Below are 22,888 nucleotides of genomic sequence, written 5' to 3'. Positions count from 1 at the left end.
AGGGTTGGGCTGGAGAATCCAATATGGCTTCACTGGTCCAAGGGGGTTTAAGATGACATCAGTCACATGCCTGGACTTGGCAGAGATGGCTGTAAGCTTGGTCTCAGCTGGGACCCTCACCTTCCCCATGGGGTCTCAGGATGTCTCCAGAGGGTTTCTACAGCAGGGTAGTCAGACTTCTGACAAGGACACTCTGGTTTCTTAGAGTCCAAGAAGTTGCTAGTCCCAAAGCAAGCCTGCCATACTCTACTGGTCTAAGCAGTCATAGACCATCCTTAACTCAAGAGGATGGGAAATAGACTCTCTCCTCAATAGGAGGACTGTCAGAAAATTTGCAGCCATCTCTTATTCATCTAGTAGGCTTCATTGGGAATTGACATTTAACCGAAGACTTGAAGGAGATGAAGGAGTTGTCCAGCGAAATGTTTGGGAGATTTTCAGAAAAAGGAAAATATGGTGCAAAACCTCCTAGTCGAGAGTGTGTCAGGCATGCCAATGTGGCTGAAGAAGAATGAGCAAGGAAAGAGTATTAAAAGAAATTAGAGAAATAATGGGAGAGGACAGGTGACTGGCAGAACCTGTAAGGTCTTGTAGACATTTAAGGATTTTAGCTTTTACTATGAGTGAGGTGGTGGGTCACTGAGGGTTGAGCAGAGATATGACATGTTATGATTTCACCTTTTAAAAGGAGCAGTCTAGCTGCTATGTTGAAAATTGTAGCTGGATATTGTTGGGATCAGGGTCTCCATTTAGGATTCTGTTACACTAATTTAAGTAACAGAAAATGACGGCCCACACAAGCAGATTAGAAGGCGAGGTAGCAAGCAGTGGTTGGATTCTCAATTTAATTTGAAGGTTGATACACTAGTATTTTTTTTTTTTTTAAAGATTTTATTTATTTATTCATGAGAGACAGAGAGAGAGAGAGAGAAGCAGGCTCCCAAGGAGCAGGGAGCCCGATGCGGGACTCGATCCCAGGACCCTGGGATCATGACCTGAGCCGAAGGCAGACGCTTAACCGTCTGAGCCACCCAGGCGCCCGATACACTAGTATTTTTAATGGCTGTGTGTAGACTGTGGATGAACACGAGAGAAGTAAAGAATGGCTCCCAAGATTTTAGCCTGTGCAACTGGAAGGATAGATTTATCATCATCTAAGTAAAGAAGATTCTAAATAGGGCAGGTTTAAGAGAAAAATCAAGGATTCTATTTTGTTTTGGGTATGTTAAGTTTGGAATGGATACTAGATATTTTAGCAGAGATATCAAGTAGGAATGTGCAGTAGAAAACAGTCTGGAATTTGAGAGACACCTTGATTGATGATATAAATTGGGGAGATAGTTGATGTTTTGAAAGACATCAACTGAATGAGATCACTGAGAAGGTCTGATATATTCTAGATATATTAAGAGAGTGGGAAGAAAATGGAGTGCCAGAAAGGACACTGAAAAAAAGTGTTGAATGAGGAAAGAGGAACACAGAGTATGATGAAACGGAGGCCAACTGAAGAAAGTGTTTCAATGAAAATGCTACTTCTGGGGCGCCTGGGTGGCTCAGTCAGTTAAGCGTCTGCCTTCGGCTCAGGTCATGATCCCAAGGTTCTGGGATCGAGTCCCGCATCGGGCTCCCTGCTCAGCGGGAGTCTGCTTCTCCCTATCCCTCTTCTGCTCCCGCTGCTTGTGCTCTCTCTCACTCTCTTTCTTTGTCAAATAAATAAATGAAATCTTGAAAAAAAAAGAAAGAAAGGAAGGAAGAAGAAAGAAAGAAGAAAGAGAAAGAAAGAAAAAGAAAGAAAGAAAAAAGAAAAAGAAAGGAAGAAAGAAAGAAAGAAAAAGAAAGAAAGAGAAAGAAAGAAAGAAGGAAAGAAAGAAACAGAATGGTACTTCAGTCTGCCAAATGCTGCTGATAGGTCAAATAAGATGATGATTAGCAATTGGGCATTGGAATTAAGAACACACAAGTCACTGGTAACCTTGACAAAAGAGTAATTGGAAACAGAATATAGACAACTCTTTCAAGGAATTTTGCTGGAAATGATCCAGTAGAGTGAGAAAAGGTTGTAAAGAGGGAAGAACTGATGGAACAACATCCTTGAATTACATAAGAGGGTATAGGATCTAGTGCAAAATGAAGGACCTAGCTTTAAATGGAAGCTGTAGTAACATGGAGAAGCCAGAATCCATGGAAGCAGACTCAGGTTTATTATACATTTGAGATTAATGTTTGTGCATGATTCATCAATGGTGCCAAAAAGTGAACTAACAGGGTATGTGAATCATATGACCTTATACTATCATATGTAGTTCTGTGTAGTAGATTCACTATAATCTTGCCAGCACTGAGTTTCCTCTCATTCAAAAACAAAACAAACTACCAAAAAAAACTTTTATTACATTAAAAAAAATGCACCCCTTCTAGTTTGATTTTCTTTCACTATTAATGAGGGTGTACCTTTTTCTGGAATAGAATTTTATTTAATATCTTTATAAATAAAATGGCCAGAATTCAAACTCTTTCCCAAATTTACAAACACAAAAACAAAAACAAAAAATCCACAATTTTATAAAACATCTCTGAATTAATATTCATTCACCAAATTTGAGTGTCTACCATGATCAGTCACAGTACTAGGTGACAGAGATACTACAGTAATAACAGAAATGGTTTTTGCCTTCAGAGTTTACATTCTAGAATTACACCATCCAACATGGTAGCCACCAGCCACTAATGGTCATTAAACACTTGAGACGTAGCAAGTTCAAATGGAGATGTGGTGTATGTGAAAAATACATGCTACTTAGGAAGAAAAAAAAAATGTGTTATCTCACTAACATTTTCATACTGACTACCTGTCCAGATGATAATATTTTGGATATGTGGGGTTAAGTAAAACATATTATTAAATGGCTGGCTTAGTATAGCATGCAACTCTTGATCTCAGGGTTGTGAGTTCAAGCTCCACATTTGGTGTAGAGATTACTTAAAATCTTTAAAAAATAAATAAAATAATTTTAAAAATTAAGTTATTTTCAAGGGCTTTTTACTGCTTTTGTGGTTACTAGAAAACTTAAAATTATACACGTGATTGCATCATATTTCTGTTCACACTGTTCTAAAAGATTTAAAAAAAACTCTTTAACCAGTTAAGTGGCCCTATTAATAGATTTTAAATGCTGAAGTACAGGCAAAGAACAGGTCAGTTTTTGCTAATTTTCACAAATAATTTTTTTTAAATCTAACTACTCAAAAAAAATTTTTTAAGATTTTATTTATTTGGCAGAGACAGAGAGAGTACAAGCAGGGAGAGGGGCAGGCAGAAGGAGAAGCAGGCTCCCCGACGAGCAAGGAACCCGACACGGGACTCGATCCCAGGACCCTGGGATCATGACCTGAGCCAAAGGCAGACACTTAACCAACTGAGCCACACAGGTACCCCACTCAAAATAGTTTTTAAAAAAATAAAGAATGTAAAGGTAGAAGAACAACCCTAAAGTAACAATATTCAGACATGCCAGTCTTGCAAAAATAGTCTTACTTATTTTACTAGTATGTATTGAATAAACTATACAGAATTTTTCAGCCTTTTAATTAAAAAAATAAAATGGTATTTTGCAACAAGATGGATAGAGCCAGAAAGTATAATGCTGAATGAAATAAGAGTCAGGGTAGGCAAATACCTTTTGGTCTCACTTATATGTGGAATTTAAGAAACAAAACAAATGAGCAAAGGAAAAAAAGAGACAAACCAAGCAACAGAATATTAACTATAAAGAACAAACTGATGGCTACTGGAGGGAAGTGGATAGGAGGCTGGGGGAATAGGGGATGGAGATAGATGAAAAAAAAAAGAGAAAATAGCTTATTGTTTTTCAACACTATATTTTGTCTGTAAAATGATATAGAGGTTATCTTGATGATTTCATAATCTAAATAAAATTCAAAGATCTTAAAAAAATAAAACAATCTGACATTTACTTTGATGCCTGAGGTAGGTACATTAGCTTTTTGTCCACAATTTAATGCCCCTTAGAGTAAATTAAATTACACTTAACTAGCAAAATGGGCAAAGTGGTTTACTATGAAGTTAAAACTCATTATGTAACACATTTATATTTCAGAAGTCTGTGTGCTAATCTCTACATAAGTACATTACTATAAAATATGCAGCTATAAAGAATGAGGTGGATCTAATGTATTGACAAGGAAAAATCATATTATGTGGAAAAAAGGCAAGTTGTGTAAGTGTGCAGAGTAGGATCCAACCATACCTTTATTGTGTGTCTCATATATGTGCGTGCATGGCAAAAGATTTCATATACTTTAAGTGTAATTAACACAGTGTTGTATTAGTTTCAGGTGTACAATATAGTGATTCAACAATTCTATACATTACTTCGTGCTCATCACAGTATGTGTACTTTTAATTCCCTTTATCAATTTCACTCATCCTTCCACCCACCTCCCCTCTGGCAACCACCAATTTGTTATCTGTATTTGAGAGTATGAGTTTTTCTATTTTTGTTCATTTGTTATTTCTTAAATTCTACATATGAGTGAAATCATATGGTATTTTTCTTTCTCTGACTTTTTTCACTTAGTATTATGTCTTGTTCTATCCATGTTGCTGCAAATGGCAAGATCACATTCTTTTTCGTAGCTGAGCAATATTCCATTGTGTGTATGTATGTATACATATTTCTTCCACATATTTATAATCTATGTATCTCTACATACCACAGCTTGTTTACCCATTTCTATAGACAGACATGCTGGGTTGCTTCCATATCTTAGCTATTGTAAATAATGCTGCAATAAATATAGGGGATCTTTTCAAATTAGTGTTCTCATCTTTTTTTTTTTTGGTAAATACCCAAGTAGTGGGATTATTGAATCATATGGTAATTCTATTTTTAAATTTTTGAGGGACCTCCATACTATTCCCCACAGTGGCTGCAACAGTTTGCATTCCCACCAACAGTGCACAAGGGTTCCTTTTTCTCCACATCCTCAACAACACTTATTTCTTGTGTTTTTTATTTTAGCCATTCTAAGAGGTGTACGGTGACATTTCATTATGGTCTTAACTTCCATTTTCATGATTAGTGATGTTGAGCATCTTTTCGTGTGTCTGTTTTTATCTGTATGTCTTTGGAAAAAATGTCTATTCTGCTCCTCTTCCTATTATTTAACTGGATTATTTGGTTCTTTGGTGTTGAGTTACTTAAGTTCTTTTTATATTTTGGACATCAGCTCCTTATTGGATATATCACTTGCAAATTATCTTCATCAGGTTGCCTTTTTGTTTTGTTCCTTCGCTGTGCAAAAGCTTTTTATTTTGGTATAGTCCCAGTAGTTTAATTTTGCTTTTGTTTCCATTGCCTGAGGAGACATATCTAGAAAAATGTTTCTATAGCTGATGTCAAAGAGATTACTGTTGGGGCGCCTGGGTGGCTCAGTCATTGAGCGTCTGCCTTCGACTCAGGTCATGATCCCAGGGTCCTGGGATCGAGCCCCGCATCGGGCTCCCTGCTCGGCGGGAAGCCTGCTTCTCCCTCTCCCACTCCCCCTGCTTGTGTTCCTGCTCTCGCTGTCAGGTGAATAAATAAAATCTTTAAAAAAAAAAGATTACTGTCCATGCTTTCTTCTGGAAGTTTTATGGTTTCATGCCTCACATTTAGGTCTTTGATCCATTTTATTTTTGTGTATGGTGTAAGAAATTGGGTCATTTTCCCAACACCATTTGTTGAAGAGACTTTTTCCCCATTATATATTCTTGCCTCCTCGGTCATAAATTGACCATATAAATGTGGGTTTATTTCTGGGCTCTCTGTTCCATCCTGTGGATCTATGTGTCTATTTCTGTGCCAGCACCATACTGTTTTGATTACTACAACTTTGTCCTATGTCTTGAAATCTGAGATTGTGGTACCTCCAACTTGTTCTTCTTTCTCAAGATTGCTTTGAGTATTTGGGGTCTTTTGTGGTTCCATACAAATTTTAGGATTATGTGTTCTAGTTCTGTGAAAAATGCTGTTGGTATTTTAACAGGGATAGCATTACTTCATATACTTTTCTCTTCTGTATTATTTGAATTTTTGTTTCAATGGGGACATTTTATAACTTATAAAAGATTTAATTGAAAATATAGAGATTGCTAATAAGTATTTATTAATACATTTTTCATCATGAATTTAAAAGAACTGCTTCTTGGAAGCAGTCATCACCTCAGTAATCTTTTAAAACCCTTTATATTGTGACTAGAAAACCCACTGTATAAATAATAAAATATGTAAAACTGCCAACTGTGAGACCGTAACAATACAGAGAACTTTCAAACAAAATTACACCCTGGCACAGAAAAGGTGCTTGTCTCTAATCTGAAATGTGATCCCCCTGGAAATAAGAAATACTTGGGCCCAGAAATAATGTACGGCCTGTCGCTACCCAGTAGCTATCTCCCAAGCTCCCAACCCTTCTACCTCACCAACTGTTCCCTTTCCTCTGAGCAGCCATTCTTCAAGGAGAAGCCATCTTTAAGTTTGGGGCAAATCTTCATGGGTAAACTGTTAGTTTTATTGCCTTTGCGAAGTGACTGTTTTAGGCACAGATACTATTATGGCTATGAGAGCAAGTAGAACCTTCCTCTTACAAAAAAGACATATTTCTGCCTCTGGTTGTGATTGCAATCTGGATGTTAGTGATCACTCTGGGGCCATGTGGTGAGACCAAGCTCACGTGGTGAGAATGGTAATGGAAAAATAGACAGTACTTAACTTCCTGATGACATTGTTCAGCTGCAGAAATAGCCACTCCAGAAACTGCCCACTGCCTAGGCTCCTGGTTATCAAGCATCCCAACCCTAAAGATTCCAAAATTGTTTTTGATTGCTAGAATAATTCAGACACGCCATTTGAAGAAATTAAACATTTATGGAGTACATATTTATTTAGCAACAGCAATACAGTTTCTCAAGAAAAAGGTGACTTGAACTCCCCCAATACAGAACAAAGCAATTTCCATTATTCTCAGGTTACACCCAAATCTAGAATCTTATTCCCCTTTAATAAATTTTAAGATACACAAAATACTTGGGGGAAGATATCCAAATTATCCTAAAATCATAATATTTTAAGGTAAAAAGCAGTTTAAAGGTAGTAATTTCTACATGTCACAGTATACCAACATGCCTTCCTGCAGCTTTAGAACCATTACTACTGAAAATATTAATATATTTATGCAAAATGCCTGTGAAAAACTGAAACACTTGGAACTTTTCCAGTTTTTTACTTTGGGAAGAGGTACAAACCACGATCTCCTTCACAGATCTTTTGTTATAACATCCATCAAAAACCAATGGTCCAGCTCTCAAATACTGATGACAATGCATATTATGCATGTGGGTTCTGCTAAGTGTTGAATGGATGACATATTCTGTGGGTATACAACAAGCCCTGAATTGTATTTTTGCATAACATTCCAATATTCCCTGAAGAGATTTTATACAAAGTTGAAAACAGCTATTTGCCATCATAGTCAAAGTCAATTTACTTTTTAAATGGAATATAACACTGTTGCGTTCTCTTCATGTTTTACAAGGAGTTGCTATGGTATTATGTGTGTGAATATGCTCACAAATTCAGATTGTATGTATAAACCAAACATAAGCAAAGGCTCCACATCAGTTCTTAAGTTTGATATTAAAATGCCTGACCACAGACCCTCCAAATAGCATTCACAGTATTGGTAGTTAAGAGAAATTTTCCTTTTCCCCATTTTTTGAAAGGCACTTTTTTGTTTAAAAACCGAGTTTATGTAAATTCTAAAGAAATAATCCCGTTAGACATTTGGGATTATTGGTAGAAATGAGGTGACAATACATTGTTTTCCATTTAAAAGTAAATTCAACATTTATTTTAATCAATTTTAAATTGCCTAGTCCAACATGCTATTCCATATTCTTTTCGTGGTTCTCTAATTCCTAGACATTTGAATTAACATCATATTCATTTTTAGTTTAAAAAAAAAAAAAAACCAGAACATTCCTGTGCCACCTCTTAGACTTAAGTTTATATAACTTGATTTTAGAAATCTGGTTTTCTGTTCAGTGAATTAGGGAACAGCGAACACTGGAACAACTTAGCCAGACTTTAAGAGGCAAAAAAGGGTTGCTTTGGCAATGTAAAAAGGATAACTGTTACAGTACAAATCATTAATCTACTTTTATTAAATATTAAAATGCAATAAGGCAACTGTTGTTTTAAGACACTTGAAAGTACATTTAATAAATGGATAATTGGCCCCATACCTGACATATTGCACCACTACTATCCTTCTCTATTTACTCTAAGGAACCAAAAAAGGTATTTAAAAAAAAAACAACAGATCCATGATCTTTCTAAAACACTTCAAAGAGGTTCTGATTACTATTAAGGTATTTATTACTTACAATACAAACTTCTGAAAAGTATCTTTTCAGGCTTTTCCCTTCAATGTGTTTCTCCTGTCTCCTCATCTCTTGAATCCATTTATAACTGTTCCACTGAAAGTATGCCTAAGAAATCAACAGATGTGATCTACTGCCATTCGGGGGGGGGGGGGGGGCAGTGATTCCCAAATCTGGCTTCCTATCAGTATCATCTGGAAAACTGTTGTTTAACAGATTCCTGGGGCCCCTTCCAACCTAACTGAGCCGTCCCCTCCACCCTGGACTCCCCTGTGAATCCCGGTGGTTAGTCTTGTATAATCCAACAACTGACTGGGATCCAGTCAAGAAATACAATGTTGAATCATTATCACTAAATTAGATCAGTGAGTAGAGTGACTGGAACAGGACTCTAGTATTGACGAATCAAACCAAAGTAGTTGTGCTGCCGCCTCCATGAAAGCCAGTACCCTTCCTGACCCCGGAGGGCCTCACAAACTGAAAACAGAAGGCAGGCAGACAGGGGCACAGGGTGGGGGGCCTACAACTCAAAAAGTGACAGTTTCCACAGCATTTCTCTCCACCTCCACTTCTCGATTTTCCCACTCTCATTCCATCTTTTCTCTTACTCTGCCTTTTGCCATTCTCACTTTTATCCCCTTCTCTTTCCTCACTTTTCTCACTTACTCTCTTTTCCTTCCCTTTTTTTTTGATCATTCATTTATAATCACTCCTTTCTTCTCTGCTTTCTCTTCCTTAAAAACTCCTCCTTACATAATATAAGCAAATTCTTACTGGAGATATAATACATGTCAGAAAACATTCACCCTAAGGAAACAGAATGATCTGTATAGGAAGCAAAACAGAACTTCAACACTAATGCTTGTGTGTGGCATGTATTAGCCGTGTAGAATGCATTCAGATCCATTATCTCTGTTGAGTCATGTAACTTTCTGACTTAGGACTTCTGAGACTCATGAGGTTGGAAGAGCATATCGATTGTTTACAAACCTAAGGCACAGAGAAGGTGAAAGGATATGCCTGAGGTCCCCATCCAAGAAAAGAATCCAGATATAATACACAGACTGGTTTTTTGCCATTATACCAGTAACATCTGACAGGAGGTGAGATGAAAGAGCAATGAGTAAGCGGTAATATTATTTCAGGTTCTAAAGTGTCCAAAAGATAACTGGGTTACCTTATACATTATGAACTATTCTTCACAGGGGGGAAAAAAAAAGGTTACATATTGCTTTAAAATGTAAATCACAATATATATTTTCTAAAGATTTCCAAGTTCTTTTAAGATGGCTATTTCATACAAATGAAATATGACTACATTTTAAAGTCATTCCACTTTGGTAATACTGTAGCCCAGAGATAGTTCTGAGGTCAGAATTGTTCTAATACAAAGACTCAAAGAATATATAATGTAATTTATATAACTGCATAGATATACCGTTTTATGAAAAGAAATATATTCTCTAAGTTGTTCTATAAATTTAACCTCATTAATGCTGAGAACTGCATTTCTTAAGCATTCTCATAGAAAAAGTTACCTTATCTAAAGATAAATTCAGAAAACTCATTTTACTATTGTTACGGACTTTCTGTGATATCCTAAATTTTAGGTAAATATAGTCCCTAAGTAGAAAGTTTTCACCATATCCCAATTTATGGTAAAATGCCCAATTAGGTCAGGTCTGAATAAAACCAGATGAAAACCTTCTAACTGATCCACAATGTGGAGTGTGTGACAGTGTAAATAAGCCACAACATGAAAAAAGAGATATACAGCCCAGCTGGATTAAATTATGACCACACACTACATAGCCCCAACCCACTTTGTTAGAGCCAATGGGGCTGAGATTCTCTGTTCACTGAGGAAATTAAACCTAAGAAACTTACTAATAATATAAGTTCATATCTTGCCAATAACCCCAATTCCTCTAACATTTCAGAATCACATTTATAATCTAACTGTGCCAAGAATTATGGTATCCTAACTTCAACTTGGCAAAACGATTCCCAGTATTTCCCAAACTAGCTGACATCAAAATCATCTGAGATGCTTATTAAAAATAGAATCATAAGATGACTTATTTTTGCACTCTAACACTGGAGACAATTAAGGAAATTTGCTTAGGAATGGATAGTAAATGAAGTCAGAGAGGTATGATGTCATTGTAGTTACCAAAGCACTCATAGCAGTGAAATAACAGGCTATCCGGCATTTTCTTTAAGATATTTCAGCGAAGGGAAAAGGAATACATGACACAAATATGGTAAGATATTTAATGTTTAATCTGGGCAATGAGCACCACTGTACTGTTCTCTCTACTTTTATGTAGTTTTAAAATCTCTTCATTAAAAAAACATTTGCAGCCCCTATCCTAGACACAGTGTCCAAGAAGTCTAAGGGGAAGCCCGGGGATCCATGCTCAACAAGCTCCCCACGAGAGTCTAATCTAGACAGCAAAGTTCTTTCGGGGACCATTAGAAATGATCTTATATATACCCTCCAAACTTCAAAATCCTAGGATTCTAATTCTCTACTCAGTGAACTCAATTATCAGCACAGTTCACAAGTGCTTATATTCACCATGGCATTCTGCCAAGGACATACAGATTGTGTTCTCTAAACGCATCTGTTCAAAGAGTGCTGGGCTGGTTATCAACTTCTAATTTGCCTTTTTTTACACCTTCCTCTCTCAGTTTGCCCTGATTGAACTGCAAAAGACAGGGGACAACTGCACTGACCATGTCTTTCTGCATATGCCATGTCTCCACAGAGGACACTCTATCTTTATAAAGCCGATCACCACTTTTTTCACATAAGTTTTTTTTTTTTTCCTTCATGATTTTTCCTTCTCTACTTAAGCATTAAGATATCAAAAAAGGAAAAAGGAGAATAACCACGTAGCACCTATAAGATGAGATATATGCCACAGCACAGTACATGCTAAGTACTCAATCTATAGTCATGTTAGAGAGCAGTCAAGAACACTAAGAGAAGTAATATTTTTCTTATCTTCGAGATTAAAAAAAGTCTTAAGCGATGTTCAAAAAAGGAAGATATGCATATTAACCCAATCAAAACTACTTTTTCTATACTCAGATATAACAATCTTCTTAATCCAAATCATCCATGAACGTTGTCTAACTGACTTAAAGTAAGGCCCTCTACATTTGCTTCTTCAAAGTATCTTGTAAAGCCATTCTGAGGTAGAAGAAAAAAGTTTAAATCGACCACTTTTTTCTGCTTCATTGTAACTAAAATGACTGTTCACAGGAAGTATATAGCTTATGCCTTTTGGTCCATCACATTTTCCACAATCACGTAAGTATACTAGTTAGGTTCTCACTTTATGATCAGCTACTTTTTGCTTCCAGAATGCCCAGTAAAGCTGAAAATTTTCATTTAAAGTGATGAAAATTTCCAAAAATATCTTAACAATCTCAGATTTGAGTTTTGGCAACACAGGTTAACATACACAAATGAAAATACTACACTTCACAAACACACACAGACTAAAACTCCAACATTTTTATGGTTTTCCCACTTTCTTATATAGCTCAATTTTAAACATGCAGCTTACTTATAATCTAATTTTAAACATGATTGTCACAGGAATATTTTAAAACAGAGATGAAATGTATAAAGGCACACATCGATTGTCAATGGTTACATCGGTTACATCACATTGCTTTAGAAACAGAACCTGTTCTGTTCCTGTAAACTTTCTGTCACACATTTAAAGTGAGGTTAGTGCTGACATAAAATTATTGCTATACTCACAGTTTGAATGTTTTCACTGTGTATGAGGTACATTTTCTCCATCCATACACCCCTACTGTCCCTACTCACTTGAGAAGAGTCAACCAAAGTCTGTAGGCTACAAACCATTCAATAATATTTTCATCAATACTGTATTGACAGCAAATAACATTACAAAACATCAGGTATCAAAAATGTCTTCTTGCTGGAGTTCAAGACTTTAATTTATTCTTCATTACATGAATATATATACTCATTTAACTTCTTCAGGAGAAACAATTATTCTGAAGATGAATAATTCCTTCCTGAACACTTCATCCAAGACCATTTCTTCACACATGTCCTCTGATATTTTGTTGTTTTAATTCATTTGATTTAACGGTCACCAAGGATCACCTTTCCTTTGGTGGTCTATCATAACGATCTTGTATGCTTTTTGTTAGCTGTTTGATAAATATTTTGTAAATTTTTCCACAGTACGTATGGACTGTCTTTTGTAGTTCCAGTTCTAAAGGTTTTAATAAGGAACGGATGTTGTCATCTTTAAAAGAACACTAGAGAAAGAAAATAAAAAGACAAAGATATATATATATGAAAATTCAATTATGCTCTAAACTTCCTCAATTTAATATTGATAACTTCCACTTAAGTCTCACAAAAAGTACATATGCTGAACAAATATTTTCAATGAATTAAATGGATGTATGATCTCACATTAGTCACAGTAAATCACTGAGGGCATCAGGGAAAGTTTTTCAGAGAAGAGGTAATGGAGGCACGGCATTTCAAGCCAAGACAAGAACAGGTGCAAGAGCAGAGAAGGCCCAGAGACAGCGACTGGTGTGAGATGATGACCAAAAGTTCTGAAGACAGTTCTGAAGTTTCCCAGAGACACTAAGGAAAGACAAAACTCACTCTGATAACAGTGTTGAGGATAGACTACAAAGAATTGAGAGAGAGGCATGCCGTGGGAGGAATGAATGCAAAATGACAGCACAGTTCAGGGTTTCCCAAAGAGCCCTAACTATACAAAGCAGCCCCAAGGGTAAATGCATTTGGGAGCTGCTCCACATCATGCACTCTTCATGGGAACTCACACCAGCACATGAAAAGCTATAAACAGTAAAATGAAAAATACATTGTTGAATGTTGTTTGGCCCACCAGTTCCAAAATATATTTTGACCAGAGTCCTTTTTTACTGTAAAATATACAATATCCCAAGGAATACATTTTGAAAAATACTGTAGTAGCAGTTATTATAACTTGTGATTTTAGTGTTTACAATCAGCTATATTTTTTGATTTGGCATTTGCAACTAGTCATATTTTCAATTAGAAAGATAGATGGGGCTTAAAAATGGAATATTTTATGTGGAAGTTTAGAGTCAGTGAAAAATGCAAGCTCCTGAAGGAAATGCAGAACCTGACATCTCAGAGGGCTTAAATGACCTAAGGCGATCCCCAAGGTTCACTACCATGACACTGAGGGAGAGGAAAGCAAGTGCCACTTGAATCTCAATTAATGAGTCTATGGAAAGCCACAGTCAATCTTTGGAGAACAGGATGAACTTAAAGGATAATTTGTAACATGGCTTTTATCAATGTAGAGATGTAAAGAGACGCTGAACCTCGGTAACTCTTTAGAAAGAAAACCATGAGCATTAACTGCATGAAACCATCATTCTTGGGATGATTTTTAAACCCAGTCACGTGCACTGAAGATAAACACTGTTTAGAAGATTAAAAATGAAAAGAGGAGAGGATGCTTAACTAGGAAGAATGTAATGGAAATAGTACTAACTGGCATGTAACTAACTGGGAGAAACTAATAAAAGCTGGATTGGTCTTTTGTTTGTTTGCTTGTTTTAAAGTGCTGTATATGGATACACCTAAAATTTATTTGGGGTTAAGAAAAGCAGCCATGTTGAAAAAGAGCAGCCTTTATCAAGGTTTATCACCTTTATCAAGTAACACTGTCAAGTTACATCTCAATGCATACAAAAAACATCCTTGGACGACTGTGGTTGAGAGGCTAATAATAACAGGAAGACCAAACTATGACGTTTTTCTAAGCAATGAAAATGACAACATGGGTGACCGGGTGATGGGTATTAAGGAGGGCACGTGTTGGGATGAGCATTGGGTGTTATATGCAAACTCATGAATCGCTGAACACTACAACAAAAACTTACGATGTACTATATGTTGGCTAACTGAACATAATGAAAAATTTTTAAAAAAATTATTTTTAAGGAAAATAACATTACAAAGGTGTTTAAAAGTTAATTCCCAGAAATATGAAGTACCTGATATTCAGTTCATTCATTTTCATGTTATTTAAATCCCAGTGTTTGTGGTTAAAAAAATTTTTTTTTCATGGGGCGCCTGGCTGGCTCAGTAAGAAGCATGCGACTCCTGTTCTCGGGGTCATGAGTTCAAGCCCCATGTTCGGTGTAGAGATTACTTAAGTAAATGAGTAATTAAAAAAAATTTTTTTTTCTTCCCTAAGTATTTTGAAGAAGATTTTTCTAAAATAAAAACAGTGCCCCGTGAATTAGAGCTCTTTTAGTCCACCATATAACACAACTAATTTGACCTTTCAGGGAAAAGATGATAAATTACCAAAATTGCCACCCAAATAAATAGAGCCTGAAGTCATGGCACATTCTGCCATTCACATAATCTGTAGCACTGCAGAGCTGTGCAGGACATAACTTGCATCTAGGTGTTCCCCTTCCCAGAGCCCACATGTGGCCTCACCTGACTGGAGGCCTTTTTCCACTTTCCACACTGTATGCTATGCCTGACTCATTTTCACTTTTCCTTCTCTGTCTTTATTACAATATACTGTTATATAATTGTTCTACTTCATTATTAGTTATTGTTCTTAATCTCTTATGTGTCTAATTTATAAACTAAACTTTATCAGAGATATGTATGTATAGGAAAAAAACACAGTATATATAGAGTTCAGTACTATCTGTACTGAAGACATCCCCTGGGGGGCTTGGAACGTATCCCCCATGGACAAGGTGGATGACCGTAGCACAGAAGGGAAACACTCAGGACGACTCCCTTGTGAAGACAGTTAGGCAAATATAATAAGCAGGATGTGAAGTAAATCAAAGTTAACACAGAACCACCAAGAAATGTAATTCAGGATGAAATACGTGAAGCAGAAAATACCTTACAGAGCAATAAAATGTTTTGTTCCCATTTTGCATTTGCAATTTTTAATCTTAATATTTTTATTCACTCAACAACTAATATTTAACAAATATGTATGGACTGTAAAACCTGATTTGCTGGAAGATACAGCCATGCATTTATATTTTAAAGATGGTTCATATCCTTTATAATTCATATTGTTCATTGCATTCAATGGCAATGACTAAGCTTCTGTCTGAAACTTGCATAAATACTCTTGTCTGAATACATTGCTTTTAAAAATTACACTTCTCGTTGAATTATAGATAAGGGAAGATAAAAACACTAACCAAGAGCACCATAAAAGACTGATTAACTTCATTAAGTTGAAAAATGGAAAGATACAGCTATAGTTAATACAGATTCAAAACAAATACAAATAATCAATTCAGTATTTGAAGTCATTTTAAAAGATTTATTTTTTTAAATCAAGTGTAATTAGTCAGCTTAAAACCATTACTCAGCTTTTTAAAGGTATATATTTACCAAAGATCAAAGAAAAGATCAAATAAAACTAGTGAAATTTAATTCCTTAATAATGGATTTTCTTAATGCTCAAAGGAAACAAAGAAATCATATTTTTATAAGAATGTATTTCTTTTCTATTCTGCAGTCTCAGAACCCCAAAAGTACTTCATTTTATCACCTTTTGACAACACATGATAAAGCATTAATATACAAAATTGATTTCTGGGGGCATATAAGGTTTGCTACATTAAATGAATATCAACACTAAATTTTAGAATTCTTCAACGAGTGTAGCTATATCATGATAAACTGATTATACAGAAACTTTATCTGTCAAGTTTACAGGAGAAGAAACTTAGCAAATAACATAAAATGATAGCCTACAATGCCATTAGCACTTTGCCTACCACCAAGTTTGAGAAACACTGATTTCCAGGAAAAAACTTCAATTCCTTATCATTGCAGATCATCACCTTGATGCAGCATATCATCACCACATTGATCCCAGCCCAGCCACTGCCTACCATCACCCAGCACTCCACTCCAACTGAACAGCTCCACACCTGACCTCTCTCCATGGACTTTTCATGAAAAAAGTGTTTTTTTGTGTTAAAACCCCTGAGCCTTTTTCTCAGGCAGTACTCTGCCCAGATAGACCCTGCTCCTGGAAAACTCTTCCTCATTCAAGACCCACTTCAAAGGCCTCCTCTGAGTGAGGCACAAGGATTCCTCGGGCCCTTCAAGGCAAACAAAGTTCTTATACCCTCTTATGGTTCCAGTACAGTCTCTGTCACAAAGGATTACAGTTAAATATTTTCATCCTCATTCCTATATATGAGGCTGTACTAGACCAGTCATTAGCAATAAAAAGAATAAGAATCTAAAAAACAGAGGCAATCAGCTCTCCTCCTGACCCCCACACTTAAACCAAACTAGCACTCCTATTATTTACTTATGTTCTGTCTTCACATCCCCATAAGATTAGGCACAGTCTAGCAGAACAAAGAGTACATCTGCATGAGAGATAAGTGGTCACATATACTTCTCCCCAGGTATCAGTGAATTAACTGCATAGACAGGAAGATATAGTTCATTAAGCAAAATCATAGATCCAATCTTCATCTGGACTTGCCCCAAGTTTTGGTCCCCAACATATTCACGGAGACCTGGTTTATGATTCAAACTAGAGATATGTAAAGTACAGTCATCTCTCCCTGTCAACCCACCTTAATCACATAAAAGAGGATAGCAAGAACAAGAAAAGAAGAAGAAGATATCTAGGGCAAGGGTGGGAAAGGGGCAGTATAGTTTTCTCAAACTCAATATAAAGCAGATGCTTAAAAAAGGAAACCCCATTTACAAAGGCAACAAAGAAGATAAAATACCTAAGCATCAACTTAAGATATGTTCAAAATCTGAATGAAGAAATCTATGAAACATTCCTGAAAGAACAAATGGAAAGATAGTCCTTGCTCTCGATTAAGATGTCTCAACACCATCAAAACGTCAGCAGCTCCTAAGTTAATATAAGAAACTGATTCGCTCCCAATAAAAATACAGGTTTTTGAGTTAATGAGTTAATATTTGTTTTTTGAGTTAAATGAGTTAATATTTGTGGAAAAATAAATATGCAATAGCTAGGAAAACACTGAGAACAGGCTCTGAAGAGGGAGTAACCCCCGAGATATTGAAACACAGTACACCGCCTTTATAACTAAAACAGTGCAGCATTAGTGCACAATTAGACAAACCAGTGGAACAAAAGAGAAAATTCAGAAATTACAAATGGAACTTTAGTATATGATAAGGTCAGTACCTCAAATCTTTGGGTTAAAGACAGACTTTTAAATAAATGGGTGTTCTTTTCGAGTGCATGTTGAACATTCTCCAGAATAGATCACATACTGGGTCACAAATCAGCCCTCAACAAGTATAAAAAGATCGAGATCATTCCACGCGTATTTTCAGACCACAACGCATGAAACTTGAAGTCAACCAAAATAACCCAAAATAATGAAGGGAATATGTCAGATGGGCACACGAGTTTGGCAAAAGGGATTCCAATGGCCAAATTGGAAACAACTTAGGCATCAACACAAATAATACATTATAAATCATCGGAAAAAAACACCTATCAATGATTTCTTACTAATAATGTATAGGTCAATAAATGGGTAAAAGGGGATGGTTCTTCCTTACAGGAGAATGCTGAGTGCCAAAGTTGTACAGAGAAGGAGAACTAGGGCTGGACAATCCTCAATTTGCAACTACCATAGTAAAGACTGGTTTAAACAAGAACCAACAATGGATGCTAAATGTAGCATAGAAATTTTGATGAGAAGGTATTTACATGATTTTAAAGAGTCTCCCCACAGACTGCTTACAAGAGGAAAAACAACTACACAGTGGAGAAACTGAACATTTTGAGTGAGTGATCAAAAGAAGCATCGCCAACGAAAGGCAGGTAGACAAAGGTGACTGTGAATGGGATACCCTGAGAAGCTCACACTGCTTACACAGTACTTTGACCAGGAGGGCATACGCTGAACCTAATCATATGGAAACATCAGACAAGGCAATATGAAGAACATTCTAATAAGAAAAAAAGGTAAAGAGGCTCTATTCTCCAAAAACGCCAATGTCATAAAAGACAAAAACTGAGAAACTGTTCTATATCGAAAGAGAATACACATGAAAGTACTGTATCAATATGAAATTTCCTGAGTTTGATACCTGTACTGTGGTTAATAAGAGAATGTCCCTGTTCATAGTGAAAACACATTAAAATCTTTAAGGAGTAAAAGAGCATGAGGTGTGCAACTTACACTCAGATGGTTCAGAACAAAACCTGTCTATACTGAAAGAGAACCAATGGTAAAGCAAATAAGGTAAAATGTTAATAACTAATGAACATGAGTAAAGGATATGGAAATTCTTTGTATATTCTTGCAAATTCTCTAAGTTTGTAAGAATTTCAACACAGAAAGTTTTAAAAAAAAAACACATTCTTACATTTCTCAGTGCTTCATAAATGGCTCTAAATGCTGGTTGCTTATCATCATGGTAAACACCTCTGTTCCCATGAAGAATAAAGATTCCTTCTTCTTCTGCTTCCTGGCAATTGCTTCCATATATACAATGATCTGGTCGATAATTCCATTGACACGGAAAAACAAAAAGGCTTTCTATGTGAAGAAAAATAAAACAATGAAGCAAATAACCCCAATTCCATAGAATTAACATTCTGCAAAGATTTTAGTTTAAAAACACAGCTCTTATAGGAGAAGATTTAAAACAGTGAAAAATGTTTGGCATTTAGATCCTTTCCTACAAAAACAATATTAAGAAAAGTTCAAAAAAAAAGTTTTACTGTCTTAAACATAGTGATAATCATTAATATAAGCCAAAATCAAATAATTGCATTTCTTCATTTTTGACTAAATATTATCTATGATTTTTTTTACAAATGCAAAGAAGGAATTTAAATGATTACCTGGATTATGAAAAAAGATGATATTCAACAGATCTTGATCCCCCCATGTGATGTTAAGTTTGTATTTTTTAAGCAATGGCATAAGTATATCTCCCCATCGCAGCCGTACAGTTGTCATGTCATTCTGTTGGTAAATACATTAAGAAGATCCTCAGGCTTCCATGTTTAATATGGCAGCACAATGACAGTTCTCCATTCTTCCCTTAGCATCACAGAGCACCAAGAAGAAATGCAAACTTCTTCTGTTATAAAACCAAGTGACTAACGTGAACCTAAATGTGAGTAGGGTTGTCCATTTGGGAATAGTAAAGATAATAAAAGAAGGTATCTGAAGCTACAATGTAGAAGTGATAAAACTAGTAAGTCAGGAAAGATTGGGAAAGAGAAAGTAGGTGATAGTTTAAAGTACGATGACTGTGTCCTCATCCTAAAATGCAGATAGTTTCAGTACCTATGTCATATGCCTAGACATAGTACCTAGGTCTATATCAGTTATTATGGGTTCAACACGTTAACATATAAAAAAAAAAGTACTTAGAGAGTACTTGGCACATGACACATCTCAGTGTTAGCTATTATTGTTACCAGGATCACTATCACTCTTAGACTGATTTGTTAATCTTTTATAATTGACATTTCAAAGAGATCAATCTGAAACTGGTAAATCAAAAACAGTGAATTTCATCAGGTGCCTTTTCAGCTTCTATAAAGTTGCTCACAGCTCATTATTTTAAAAAACACAAAGTCAAATACCCAAGGAAACAACAGAGTTGAAAGAGAGCTCTAGATCTTGTGAATGTGGGTGAGAAGCAGTGGAGCTGAATACTAAGCCTTTTCAATTCATTTGACTCTTAAACTCTTCAGACTTAGCCCAATATTCCTCAAAGTACAGTTTTCAGTGTGCACAACAGTGAATTTTTAAAGTCCTTCACAATATTAAGTACAGAAATTAAGAGTAACATTCAGAAACCTTTATAGCAACTCAAAAGGATTTTAGGTCTATTTAATCTAATACTTTTCTAGTAACTTACATCATTTTTACAAAAGTATTGGCTCATGAAAAATTGTACATTTAAAAAACAAAATTGATCCTCCATACACAGTTTGAAAGACATTGTGATAAGCTATTCTAGGATATATAATAAAAACAATGGGGGTAAAAACAATCTATCCTTTAAGAAAGAGAAAGAAAAGCCAGAATTCCTAAGGGAAAAAGCTATATATTTAAACTAAATATTATCTGCTATAACTGTATTACTCTTGTGTGAAGTTTTCAGAACACAGTAAACACAGTAATTATAAAATAATCAGAAATTCCCCCAAAACAATCTGGAAAATGACTGAAAGAAGTCTTACTTAAGGAAAAAAATAAGAAAATACTTTATTGAAAGGACAACTCCGAAATAAGTCATTTAGCATGTTAACTAAATATTGTTAGCATCTGAAAAGGAAACTCTGAATTGTACAAGAACAAAGACTAGCAACACATTCAATAGACAGGGCTGGTGGACACCTTGTACCATGCCATGTTCAAATCTTCATTGGATTCTTTCCATTCAAATATAATAAATATATATAAATATATAAATATATATGAAGAAATATACCTATTCAAAGAAAAAAATCAGTGCAAGATCAAATTACAAGGTCCAGTGCAGTCTTAGGGGAAAAAAAAAAGAAAACAGATGTTGGCAAGGATGTGAAGAAAGGGGAACCCTCTTACACTGTTGGTGGAAATGCAAACTGATGCAGCCACTCTGGAAAACAATATGGAGGTTCCTCAAAAAGTTAAAAATAGAACTACCATATGATCCAGCAATTGCACTACCAGGTATTTACCCAAAGGATACAAAAAGTGATTCAAAGGGGCACATGCACCCCAATGTTTATAGCAGCAGTGTCCACAACAGCCAAACTATGGAAGAGCCCAGATGTCCATTGACAGATGAATGGATAAAGATGTGACATGTACACACACACACACACACACACACACACACACTCTCTCTCTCTCTCTCTCTGTCTCTCTCACAGGAATATTACTCAGCCATCAAAAAGAATGAGATCTTGCCATGTGCAAAAATTTGGATGGAACTAGAGGGTATTATGCTAGCGAAATAAGTCAGTCAGAGAAAGACAAATACCATATGATTTCACTCATATGTGAAATTTAAGAAACAAAACAGATGAAGATATGGGAGGGGGGGAAAAAGAAAAAAGAGAGGGAGACAAACCATAAGAAACTCTTAACTACAGGGAACAAACTGAGGGTTGCTGGAGGGGAGGGCGGTGGGGGGATGGAGTAACTGGGTGATGGGCATTAAGGAGGGCACTTGATGTAGTGAGCACTAGGTATTATATGCAACTGATGAATTACTAAATTCTACCCCTGAAACTAATAATACACTATATGTTAACTAAATTCAATTTAAATAAAAATTTTGTTAAAAAAAAAGAGGCATGACATATAAAAGGAGTTCAGGTTATAGAAAAAAATTTTAAAGTAGAGAAATGGTCAAGGGGTATGGACAAACAGCCATTCACAAAGGAGGAAACAAATGGCCAAAAATTAAATGAAAATATAATTTTCCACACTAGTAGTACAGTCAAGAAAGTATAAGCTAAAATATGAGATATTTCCAGCCATATAACTACATGCTCATACTAGTACACACAAACAATAAAACCAAATCATCCATTCTCTGCTATCTCATATACACATTAAAAATATGATAGACTATGTACTGACATAAAAATGAGTCAATTATATGTTTACTAAGTAAAAAAGGCAAACTGAAGATGTATAAAAGGCATAAAAAGATGTAAGTGCTTATGTACATCTGTTTCAAAACACATTTTTTAATGTGTCTGAAAAATATATAGCAAAGTTTATAATATCATTTGGGCGAAGAAATGAAACTGGGAAGAATGGTATGTAAGGCGAGACTTTTCTTTTTATTCTACATACAATGAATTATTTAAATTTTTATAAGCCTGATTTCATTTTGCAATTTATAAGTTTATTCATTTATTTAAGTAATCTCTATACCCAACGTGGAGCTTGAACTCACAACTCCAATATCAAGAGTCACATGGGGCGCCTGGGTGGCTCAGTTGGTTGGGTGACTGCCTTTGGCTCAGGTCATGATCCTGGAGTCCCGGGATCGAGTCCCACATCGGGCTCCCTGCTCAGCGGGGAGTCTGCTTCTCCCTCTGACCCTCCCCCCTCTCATGTGCTCTCTCTCATTCTCACTCTCTCAAATAAATAAATAAATAAAATCTAAAAAAAATAAAAGTCACATGCTCCTCTGAGTCAGCCAGGTGCCCCTCGTTTTGTAATTTTTAAAAAGAAAAATGTAGTTCTAATTTACTAATTTTAGCCAACCTACCACCAAAATGTGCACATATTAAGATCAATTAATCTCATTTCAGAATAATGTATGCTTTTGAAAATACCATTATGAGTCTATCTTATATATAAATATAAAACTGATAGCTGGCTATTCATAGCATATTCCAA

General features: G+C 35.7%; 1 protein-coding gene across 2 annotated transcripts in view; it reads right to left on the bottom strand.

The window, feature by feature from the left end:
• Positions 1-10,932: 10,932 nt before the first annotated feature.
• GXYLT1 (glucoside xylosyltransferase 1) overlaps positions 10,933-22,888 on the bottom strand; it is a 43,504-nt gene continuing 31,548 nt past the window's right edge. For both annotated transcript variants that reach the window (XM_021704895.1, XM_044915436.1), the window contains 3 exons: positions 19,369-19,492; positions 18,888-19,060; positions 10,933-12,754 (listed from right to left, as the gene is read on the bottom strand). In XM_021704895.1, coding sequence (XP_021560570.1) covers positions 12,593-12,754; positions 18,888-19,060; positions 19,369-19,492 — 459 coding nt within the window. In that variant the 3' untranslated portion in view covers positions 10,933-12,592. The remainder of the gene's footprint in view (positions 12,755-18,887; positions 19,061-19,368; positions 19,493-22,888) is intronic.

Source organism: Neomonachus schauinslandi, chromosome 5 (genome assembly GCF_002201575.2).
Source record: "Neomonachus schauinslandi chromosome 5, ASM220157v2, whole genome shotgun sequence".
Classification (NCBI taxonomy): domain Eukaryota; kingdom Metazoa; phylum Chordata; class Mammalia; order Carnivora; family Phocidae; genus Neomonachus; species Neomonachus schauinslandi.
The sequence above is the reverse complement of the archived record's forward strand: the minus strand, read 5'-3'. Positions and strand labels throughout refer to the sequence as shown.